Source organism: Limanda limanda, chromosome 5, assembly GCF_963576545.1.
Source record: "Limanda limanda chromosome 5, fLimLim1.1, whole genome shotgun sequence".
NCBI classification, from domain to species: Eukaryota; Metazoa; Chordata; class Actinopteri; order Pleuronectiformes; family Pleuronectidae; genus Limanda; species Limanda limanda.
Window position 1 is genome coordinate 12,991,298 of NC_083640.1, and position 11,161 is coordinate 13,002,458.

Here is an 11,161-nt window from a genome sequence, read left to right on the forward strand (position 1 = left end):
ATGTTTATTATGGGAAGTTTATCTCTCCTTTTCCAGAATAAAAACGTCACTATGATGAACTGAACAGAATCACCTCTTTTATTAACACGGATCACATCACCATCGTAGATATTAAAGTGGAAGAGCAATGTTAATGAGATCTGAGTATTGAATGGAGCATTTTAAACAGGGGTTTAAAATGGGTTTAGCTCTGCTTGCTTGTTGTTCCTTCACCCAGGGACACACATGAAAATCTCTGCGTCTCTGGGCCTTCAAAGGGACACAGCTTGGAGCAATTAGAGAGCAGAAAAAGCCCCTCAGTGCTGTGCAGCCAGCGGACCTAGTGATGCCATTTCTTTCTCCAACCGCACTACAGACACAGAGCCATCTGTGGCCCTATTACACAGAATCCAAACCCAAAGAGCCGTACTTGTTACTGGCATGTTTGGAGAATGGAAGCAAAATGACAGAAAGTCACTTTTCTAGGGGCAGAGTCTCTGTGACTGATGGGTTAGTAGAGTGAGTCCAGGATCAGAGCTGTCCCTGCTCTCCCAGGAGAATGGTGTAAAGAAATTATTTGTGGCTACTGTTAAACCCACCGTTGGGTGTTTAGGTCAAAGCTTCTCTGTCCACTATGTTTTAAGGATGGAAAGCTAAAGGCTGCACGTAGACAGAGAGGCTGCTTCAGCACATCAGACTAGCCGGCTCCTGTGTCTCCTTCTGAGGCCTCCTTCCTCTCTCTCCTCCCTCCTCAGGCTCTGCTGTGCCATCCTACACATTCACACACGCACACACACACACACACACACACACACACACACACACACACACACACACACACACACACACACACACACACACACACACACACACACACACACACACACACACACACACACACACACACACACACACGCACACACACACACAGTCACCCTCCCTCCTTCCCCCTTCACTCCGCTCCCTCTCTCTCCCTCAGCCGTTCCCCAGCTGGGAGAGGGTTAGTCAACTGGACGCCCGTCCCGCTGATCTGCGGGAGCCCCATGGGGAGTTACCATGGCAACCGTGGCCGATGAAGACAGGGAGTCGCCAGCAGGCCCGCATGGTTGTCATGGTACTGGCTCTGGCTACAGAGGTGGGAGGGAGAGTGCCAGAGGCCACACCTCCCTACTCCAAAACCAAGCGTGTGTGTGTGTGTGTCTGTCTCTGTGTGTGTGTGTGTGCGTGTGTGTATGTGTGTGCGTGTGCGTAGGGAGCTGGCTGGCTTGCTCACTGTACGCAGAGCCAGACTAGTTACCAGGCAGGCTCTGCGTACAGCACGGCCATGAACAGGAACATGACTGCAGCCGAGAGCGAACCAAACTGCTGCTGTGAGGGATTCAGGGGAATTGTGGGAATCCGTCACAGTGTTTTTCTGCATCGCACCCAACCAACGCTCATCAGTCTCTGCTCTGTTTCAGTGGAGAACATGAGGCCCGCTGCTGCTCTGCAGATGAAAGAGGGTGGATTAGTTAAATCTCTGTGAAACCATTGTGTGATACTGACGATGCTGTCAAATACATCAGTTGCAATCATTTATGAAATAAAGTCTGATCAAGACGTTGTGACGTATATTGAATTACTCTTTAACTCAAGTGACACATGATGACAAGTCAATTGTGAAATAGGAGTTTTAATTTTCAGTTCCCACAAGCAGCAGTACAAGGCATTGTTCACCCACCCAGTGGAATCTGAAGCCTTTGATGGTCACTCTTGTGCTTTTGTATAATTTATGTCCAGAGTAGAACATTGTCGGTTTCTTTCTCTGCTTCGTGGGATGAAGATGAAATCCATGATGTCTGTTTACGCTGAGTCAGAACCAAACACCTCTTCTGTTCTCTCTCTCTCTCTCTCTCTCTCTCTCTCTCTCTCTCTCTCTCTCTCTCTCTCTCTCTCTCTCTCTCTCTCTCTCTCTCTCTCTCCTGGGTAGGTTTGTGTGCTATATGTGGCGTCACAATAGCCAGATCTAATGTTTCCAGGATGGATCCCAACCATAAAATGTTTAGCCCTCAACATGTTTCCCCTCCTGGGCAGGGAACGGTCTCAGAGTCTCTGTGAAGAACATGGGCCTGCTTTCACTTAAGAGCCGCTTGTTGGGCAACACATGTAGTGTCAGTGTCATGAATGCGCCTTTGTTCAATACTTTGCTCTGTTGCAAAATGAGTCCATGGACAAGGATGAGCATGAGACGTCCCTGACATCTAATTCTCAGCTCTCACTGATTCACTGTGGGTCTCTGGGCTGCCCTGTGTCTCTGATCCCGACAGCTGCGGTTGTCAGGAGACGATGAATGACTTGTAACATCTTAATTGTTCATACTTGTTCCCAGTGACTAGTGTTAATACAAGTGTTTCTTCACCTGAGCAATTTGATGTTATTTATATTTTGTCCAGCTTTTTCTACAGGCCAGTGCAGTGAAGAGATTAACCTAAGATTTACTCAAGTAACATAGTAAAGGACATTTTAAAGTACTTTTTCAGTTTATTTTACTTAGTAGCAGTGGTGTTTCAGCAGGGTGGGCCGATATTGCCTGAGCCCAAGGACTGAGTGGGGCCCACTAAACACCAAAAATGACAATTTTGTGACAACCCCAATTAAATTATTTGATAGGCTAGGACAGAATGGTCAGAAACCACATGACCAGGCCCCTTGCCACTAGACTTCTGCCAAAAGCATCATGATTTTAAAGGGTTTTAAACTAGTCACAATCAAATTTAAATTTAAATGAAAACATAAATGCAATAGTTAACTTATACAGCTGATACTTATTGATTAACTAGAGGTGCCCAGGATGTTTGGGCTTGTGATCCTTTTAAATTAAAAAAAAGGCAACATCGATACAGCGTCCCTTGTTATTTTCAGATGTCAGTGAGTTGTTGGCTGAGACATTTCCCATCTAAACTTCTCACATGGTTTCATTTAACAAACGGCTTGAGGCTCAACATTTTCCAATGTTGTACTAAAAGCAAAGAATAGAGAAAACCCCAGAAAAGCAGAGTTTTGTTTTTTCTGCTTCCCCACATCATTAATCATCTCATGAGTCGTTGGAGATCTCTGACCCTGGAACTATTGAAGCAAACTACATAAATAAAGTTGTTTGAACAGACTAAAAATGCATTAAGGCCTCATATTAATGATCTAATATATAATAATAGTAATAATAAATAAGGATTAGTGCTTGGACTTGACAAATTATTGCGATGATAGTACTTCTATACTTATATCTAACCGTAGTTTAAAATGCAAGACTTTTACCTCAGGTTACTTTTTGTATATTTGTATATTTTGGTGCCAGTATTTGGATGAAAGTGCTCAATCCTCTCATGTAAATGAATCAGCTGTTACTGGCACATAATTTAGTGGCACATCTCCATCTAGTGGTCAAGAGAACATGGAGCAGATTCTCAGGAGTTTGATGTACTTTGAACATGTAGTTTGAGACATCTACACTGAACAGGCAGAGTTTCTGGGTTGTCTCTCCATGTCATACAGCATGTGTGCCACCCTCTCCTGATTCAACTTCTCCCTTTAACCAGGAAGTTTCCTGAACCAGATGGATCTCTTTGGTTTTTGTTGATGTGGCTTTGGTGAACCTTGCAGGACGACCAGAGGAAGTTTGATCTCCGGGTCTCTTGCCAGCGGTACATCGAGAGTGACCTGTGACCAAAGAAACACACTTTTTAATGGGTCTTTCAGTTTATGCATATCAAATGCAGGTCATTCAAACCATTTTAAATAAAAAAATATCCTTTTTGTTTTCATTGAATAGTATGATGACTTTGTTGGGTCTGTCACTAAACCAGCGTTTGCTGAGCCCATGGTGCAACAGAACAGATTTGACTGTAATGTGAGACTTTCCCTCATTAGTGTGTGGACATGTTGAGGGGCCTCCCCTGTAACCACTCCTCCCCCTCTGTCTCACCCCGTCACACAGCCACCATGTGGTGCTGTTGTCACTACATGTCTTGCACAGAATTATTTTTTTGCAGGCACTTTACTATAAATTCAAGTCAAGTGTATTTTTCCAAAGGTGCATTAACGAAAATCTTAAAATGTCCCTGGGGTCGAGAGGAGTGTCTCTCTTTGCACCGAGTCTCATCAGCAGAAATCTGACACCACAGGAACATTTTCGTTCTCTCGTTACACTTTGAAACAGTGGCAATGTCGTGGGCTGGGATTTATCTGATGTAAATAACGAACATTAATCCTCCGGTTAATTTTGTACATATGTGGAGCCCGTACCCAAATCTAACATCAGAGGTAGGTCATCACTGTAACTTTCAGATAATGAGTAACTTAACAATAATACAGAGGCAAACCTACAGACACTTGAATGACTGAAATGTAACATACCTATAGGGAGTACAACAATAGAAAGGGGAGAGTTGATGCGGGGGGTGGGGGGGGGGGTGCACCCTCATAAGGACGGGTCCCCCAAAAGTGGACGTACTGGTAAAGGACTTTATCAAACCCTCCACATTGACAATGCAGGCCCATACATGCCAGGTTATAACTATGTGCAAAGATTTTATGGAATTATAAAAGTAGAACGAAATGAAATAGATCTTGATGCATATTGGACTCAGTGATGCAGAATACTGCAATACTGCTGTAGAATTTGTCCAGTTACACATATATATCACCAAAGGTTTTGGTTGCGGGACAGTGTCAATAGTGAAATAAACCCCTCCCAGTGAATTTGTACCTTGAGTCTGTACTCGAGCTTCATCAGGCAGCAGTTGAAGAAGGTGGGGTGCGTCTGTGGAGGGATACTCAGAACTTTGGTTTCGACGCGACTCGTCTGGGCCGGAACAGAGTCTCCTGTCCCAAAGAGCACGTCATTCGTGTGCACGGTCCTTTTCGACTGGCCGACAAAGGTCTGCTTCTCACAGAGGTAGAATTTGGGTGTGACTGTGCGTGCTGAGTCGTTGAGCACCTCTACAGAAACTCCCATCGCCTCTCCTGATAAAGAAAACCCGAAACGTTCATCATGATTGAGGTAAGAGCACTTAACAGATATCAGGTAATTATTCTTTAAAAAACCTGTTTACCTTGCTTCACTCCCATTTTCTCAGAGGTAACATTCATGGTCACCTTTCCAAGGCCGTAAAATGAAATCGTGGTCGCACTTTGCTGCTCCTGACAAATGAAGACATGACCTGTCAATGAGTCAGGTCTCTATAACAGTTTGATCTGGCATCAGCTGCATGGTCGATTATTACAATATTTAATAGTTGGTCAATCAAATGTCGTAAATGTAACTGGACAGAAGTGGGTAGAAAATATATCTCACTGAAGTTTAACAGGAGAAAAAGATCTTACCTTGAGTCCGATGATCATCGTCTCTGATCTGGAGGCAAAGGGGTACTCAGACTTGGTGAGGAAAGGAAAATCCATCTTGGTTTTGTGGACGAGCCAGATCGACTGAGTCAGCTGCGCTCGTAGACTATAGACGATCTTGCCCCATTTCCCCTCATAAGACGAGGGCATGTCACTGAGAGGAAATAATAATAACCATCCAAATAAATATGACAAATTATTTAATCTCACCAGCTGGTAGCCTACATGTATGTTAGATTCGAATGGATGAAGTTAGATTAGCACACACACATACCTATTGGGAATCACAAAGGTGAAAGGATACACGTTTCTCCCAGGACTGATGATTTCTGAACCTTAGAAAAAGAAATGTTTTAGGGTTAAATATAAAACAGATTCGTCAAATCAGAAGCTTTGAGTGGGACCATACTAACCATCTCCTTTGTTTTTATCCTGGAGAATAATGTGTTCAAAATAAAAGTATTTCCTCTTGTCGCTTTGAACCACTGTGGTTTGTCCTTCTTGTTCGCACCACGTCACCTCAGCTTTTCCTTTTGCTCGGACCAGGAAACGCTGCACTTTGGTTTCCTTGTTGGTCACCACGGTCACCTTTCCGGAGATGACGTCCCCTGGCGAGTAGGTCCCTCGTTCATTCAGCTTGTTGTACTCCAGCAAGAGATGCTTTACGGTCATGGTGAAATGAATGCCCTTGCAAAAGATTCATGCAGCGAAAGCACAGGGGAAATAATGTGCCAAATAAATCCTGTAAATTTACTGGACGCAGGTTTTGAATAGATCCACAGCTGTGACCTGAAGAGTCTTATGCTGCTGCTCAAGGATGTTGTGAGCAGTGCAGCAGTGGACCTCTCCTGAGCCTGTGTCTGTGTCACATATCCTCACGTGATCGAGAGCTGCAGGTGTCCCTTTCACACAGGTAACTCTACCCAGCAGCCCGGTAGCCTCCATCTTCTGGGAATGATATCGTGGATCAACAGGGTGCTAGTTCATATTCCTCGACGACCCACTCTATCTCCTATCACAATTATGTTTACAAAATGACGTCATTCCCTCTGAAACTTTATTTCACAGCATTAAACAACCAAGTAGAAAGATAGTACAAATATTGTTACCTGATAACATATTAATAAAAGTTGCAAGTAGTTATTCCTTTAACAAAGTCATGGGAGTCCTCCTCTGGAGAGCATCAGATATGCTTGTACTTCAAATTAAGCATCTAGCATGAGTATCGATAACATGTGTGAAGCCTTTTGTCACAGTGTCACTGGGAAGAAAATTGACTTATAATTATGAGTAATACTTGAAGTTTAAAGGATATTACAAAGATATTAAGTCATAATCTGACATTTCATAACACAGCATTACATTAAAACTTAAAGCCTCATTTATACATTTTAAAGACTCAATCAGTTGCATTTCATAATATATCTTATATTGAACAGTGAATACTTTGGGCTTCATAAAAATTGTTAACAGTTGTTCTCTACAGCAATCATATCTATATCAATGTGCATTCCAAATGTGTATTGTTCCTGCACGTTCAATTTTACAATAATTAGTTAAAGCAACACAATGTATATTTTACTGAGCAACAGCGCCCTCTGCAGCCACATGTCATTCTGTTGGATGATGTGTCCGGGGGATTTAGAATGAGAAAAAAAAAGAACAAAACCTATCTACATATTGACCGAGGCTCTGACTGCGTGGTTCACTGAACTGAAACACAACGGAATGGTGGATATTACCCATGATCCCCGGCTTCCTGAACCAGAGGAAGTGGTCAGCTGCCATCATTGTCTATTTACAGGCTTCACATCCGAGTCTCTAACCAAACTCTCACACTGCACTGCTGGTAACATTTCAAAAAATGTGTCCATCACAAGTCAGTACATGTTAAAGGAGTGCAAAGCCAAATAAATGGCCTGCTTATTACTTTTAAGGGAAGTATCTACAACAAAGAGCTATTTTTTTCAGAATAAGTAACAGTGGGGGGCATTGCATATGCTGCATAGGGAGGTGGGGGGTCGAAGGGTCGGGGTGCTGCTTGTTGGGGTGTGGTGCTCCAGGTCGGTGGGGTCGGGTTCCCAAATCCTTCAAAACCATAAGCAGCAGACGCAGGCTGTTGTTTTGCTCTTGCTGTTGCTGGAGCAGCTTCAGGAAGGACGACGATGGGGAGTTTGATCACTGGGTCTTTGGTACATTTGATGTCCAGATAGACCTGTAAGAAAAACAGTAGTTTCTAGTTTTTATTTCTTCTTTACATCTCCTGATAAATGTTAATGTTCTTATTCAGAAAATGTCCCCATCAGTCTTAGTGTTTAGGTCAGTGGGGCCTGCATATGATCCTCTGGTTTGCTACAGGCTTTGTCTTTCTTGAAATGTTGAGGTCATTGTTGTTTGCAGTTTTATATTTTGATTATGTTGGAGTGCACTTTTTACAAGTTCAGTTTCTTTTAGCATTTGGCAATGCAATACAAAGCAAATAATATCACAGGTTAAAGTTCACCCGAGTTGAACTTCCCCTAAGGCCACACTGCGGATTTGCTTTGCCACAGGAAGCGAAGGTTTCAGGGATTGTTACACTGACGAGTGTGGGACTGTGCCCAAGCGAATCCTTCCTTTATCCCATTGAATAGATCATGGCACAGAATAATTCAAAATTATTTGTCTATCTCAGTTTTTTGATTTTCATGTCACCTGTCACTGAAAATAAGACGGGATACACATTCTACAAGCTCCCCACATTTGTTTTTGTAACAGTAACCAAAAAGAGCAGGTCAGAAAGAGAAAATGCAGACAATCCGATCAGTCCACTGGATAATTTAATGCACGTTACCTTCAGCCTGTACTCAAGCTTGATGATGGAGCAGTTCAGGATGGAGGGGGGTAGTTCTCTGGGGATGGACATCACCTTGGTCACAGTGTCTTTACTCGAAGATGCAAGAGCCTCAATTTTGTCCTTAAGGATCTCCCTAGTGTGAAGTCTCCTGCGTCCCTGGGCGAAGAAACTCTTTTTCTCGTACAGTGTGAATTTGGGCTTCACCGAACGACTGGAGTGGTTCATGATTTCCACAATGACTTTGACATTCTCACCTGTAAAAAGAATAAAGCACAGACAGTCAGTTTCTAAAGGGTAGAACTATTCTGATGTGGCACAGAATAAATGCATAATTACGTGACCCAAAAACCTGCTCAAGACATAAAAATTGATAAGATAAGCTTAAAACCAGACTGAAAAGTCATAAACCCTGCCTCCTCCATGTTAATGGATGGGACTTGCACCAAATTATAAAGTCAAGTCAAATAAAATGTTCTCAAATATAGTTTCTATCATTTTAGATCATGCTTATCACACTGTTGTATGTCAAAGTGTTAATTTATCCATTTCACCCCATCTTTTGACTGCAGAGGATGACTTGCAGCAGGACATTGCCACCACCCTCCAATTTGCGCAAACTCTGTCTGCAAATGTGCAAGATGGCGCTGTTTGTCTCCAGGATATTTTGTTTTATTTCCATACAGTGAAAAGAAGTTGAGACGTGTCGTCCATCTTTATAGACAGTCTACCTGTGCACACACATGCTCCTTGGAAGGTCTTGTGAAGTCATTGTTCTGACTTTGGTGTATTCGCTTTGGGGTTGGAGTGTGGAAAATATATGGATGCTTTAAACAAAATGTGTTGTGCTTCTGACTTTAGGAGCGTTTACACAACAACGTCACACCTTATATTTGCAAAACAAAGACCAAAGACAAAAGGATTGTAAGGGACGACATCAGCTACTTGATTAATCGTGTAGCCTATCAACATTTTCACAGATTTACTGGGTTGTCGTTCCGACACCACATGAACTAACACTACGGTTGAAACCCAACAGTGATAACATGATGTGACAATACACATCACTTCTACATCACATTAGCAGAGAGAGAATCAACTGCAGGTGAACATGGAGCCATATTGAGGAGTATATTAATAGACAAGATAGAACCAAGAAATACAGTCTCATAATAACATTGCCAAAGCCTGTTGGAACTCTATTAAAATATATGAATTCTATCTTTACTGTCCTTTTCAAACAGATTGAGCACTTCCACATCCTTCTCATGACCTAATCCAGAGAGAGGTCTCTGTATAGAGTCAGTTTTGACACACTGATCGGTTTGACACACCTTTCCTGTTTTCACATATAAGGAAGCAGTGCCATTTTACAAAAGAGGAACATGTTACACAACAAGAGCCTGAAGGGAATATTTCCATGATGAAACATTTGTCACCTGCTTTCTAAAATAACAAAGGGAGTTCCGACCAGTTTCTGAACAAGGAGTGGATTAAAGGTCACCGGGTGCAGGATTACCTCTTCTACATTATTACCTTGCTTGTAGCCCATTCGTTTAGTGTGAATGTCCATCGAAACATTTCCAGAGCCAAAAACCTTGAGAGATTTATCCTTGGAGCCATACTGGGGTTCCTAAAAAAGAAGAGATCCCACACCTCAGACAAATGCAGGGAGATAATTATTGTCTCTTTTTTTACTCTTGTTAAGATTAAGGATTTCTCACCAGAAGTCCGGGAACATCCATGTCTGCTTTGGAGCGGAACGTGAAGTGGGATTTGGCCTTCTTTGTCAGCTTCATCGATTGTTTGAGCTCAGCCTTCAACTTGTGAACGATTTTGCCAGTGCAGTCTGTGAAAGATGATGGGATTCTTCTGTGAAGTTAAATCAAAAATAAATAATTAAATGACCTGGAGAGAAATAAATGTCAATCTACATCTAAAGATGAAGAAAAAAATAAAAGGCACCTGTCAGGAATGGTAAATGAAAAAGGAAATACGTGTCTTCCTTTGCCAATGACTTCAGTACCTGGAAAACAATAACTCATAATAAGTCTTAAATATCTTTAAACAGTATATTGATGATAGCTTATCATCTAAAGAGTCATTATATTAGGTTCAATGTATCACATATAAATGACTGTATTAATTTAATATGTTACCATCTTGTCTTGCTTCTCTCAGGATATGATGCTCGATATTATAATATTTCTCATCAGCCCAGAAAGTGCGGTGATGATTTTGCCCGTAATGCTCATGCCAGACAACCCGAGCTTTTCCTTGTGCTATGAAAACAAGTGACTTGACTTTAGTTTCTTTAGAAACCTCCACGATGATTCTTCCATTGATGGTATCTCCATTGGTGAAGGTGTTGTGGCTGTTGACGGCGTCATATTCAATAGAGAAATTCAGGATGGTCATCGTCCGCCGAGAAACACACGGAGGAAAAGTCACTTGTGAAATCCCAGAAGAAACTTGAGTCTTGTGGGCCCTGCACAGCTGCTATTTATCCAAAATCAGTCGCGCAGATCTTGTGGAACTGGTTTGTATGGTGTGCGCCGGCGTCCCGACAAGGTGACTGGACACAGCTGTCATTCCTGCACAACTCTGTAACCAAACAAATGCAAAGATGTAGATTACAAAGCAACCGGATGGTCACAGTCAAAGCAAAACGTCGTCTGTGTTGAGAATTAGAACGATAACCAGAGAACCACACGAGTGGGCGGGGAGCATGGAGAACACACCCACGGCGGTAAGTAACCTATTGGGCTACAACACCTTTTGTTATTATAATTCCCTGGGGTGTGTACTTGTGAATGGATCACCTGACATGGATGTGAACACCTGGCTTTGGATTTCTCACTGTGTCACATGCAGATGGTCACATGACAAACAATCATGTAAAACAAGTGGGGATTCACTGAGCTGCTAGACTGTTGAACCATAAATGAAAGTACTCAAGATACACAACAC

At 42.5% G+C, this 11,161-nt stretch overlaps 2 protein-coding genes across 2 annotated transcripts; both read right to left on the reverse strand.

The window, feature by feature from the left end:
* Nucleotides 1-3,546: 3,546 nt before the first annotated feature.
* On the reverse strand, nt 3,547-6,030 carry LOC133001283 (arrestin domain-containing protein 3-like). The gene is made up of 6 exons (XM_061070825.1): nt 5,772-6,030; nt 5,633-5,693; nt 5,341-5,512; nt 5,070-5,157; nt 4,724-4,980; nt 3,547-3,675 (listed from the first exon to the last, which is right to left on the reverse strand). The coding sequence occupies exons 1-6, from the start codon at nt 6,028-6,030 to the stop codon at nt 3,547-3,549; spliced, it is 966 nt and encodes a 321-aa protein (XP_060926808.1).
* A 78-nt stretch (nt 6,031-6,108) lies between these two features.
* On the reverse strand, nt 6,109-10,618 carry LOC133001531 (arrestin domain-containing protein 3-like). Its single transcript, XM_061071131.1, has 7 exons — nt 10,351-10,618; nt 10,157-10,217; nt 9,916-10,063; nt 9,728-9,824; nt 8,192-8,448; nt 7,340-7,573; nt 6,109-6,306 (listed from the first exon to the last, which is right to left on the reverse strand). The coding sequence occupies exons 1-7, from the start codon at nt 10,607-10,609 to the stop codon at nt 6,109-6,111; spliced, it is 1,254 nt and encodes a 417-aa protein (XP_060927114.1). The 5' UTR covers nt 10,610-10,618.
* Between the last annotated feature and the right edge of the window lie 543 nt (nt 10,619-11,161).

Bases quoted from the DNA above. Each gene is read 5' to 3' on its own strand.
- LOC133001283 (XM_061070825.1), bottom strand. From the start codon at position 6,030: ATGACCGTAAAGCATCTCTTGCTGGAGTACAACAAGCTGAATGAACGA. The intron at 4,981-5,069 runs GTAAACAGGTTT...TTTCTTTATCAG, and splicing joins GAAAATGGGAGTGAAGCAAG to GAGAGGCGATGGGAGTTTCT. The intron at 3,676-4,723 runs GTACAAATTCAC...CTTTGGTCACAG, and splicing joins AGCTCGAGTACAGACTCAAG to GTCACTCTCGATGTACCGCT.
- LOC133001531 (XM_061071131.1), bottom strand. From the start codon at position 10,609: ATGACCATCCTGAATTTCTCTATTGAATATGACGCCGTCAACAGCCAC. The intron at 10,218-10,350 runs GTAACATATTAA...ATTGTTTTCCAG, and splicing joins GAGAGAAGCAAGACAAGATG to GTACTGAAGTCATTGGCAAA. The intron at 7,574-8,191 runs GTAACGTGCATT...TTTTTCTTACAG, and splicing joins AGCTTGAGTACAGGCTGAAG to GTCTATCTGGACATCAAATG.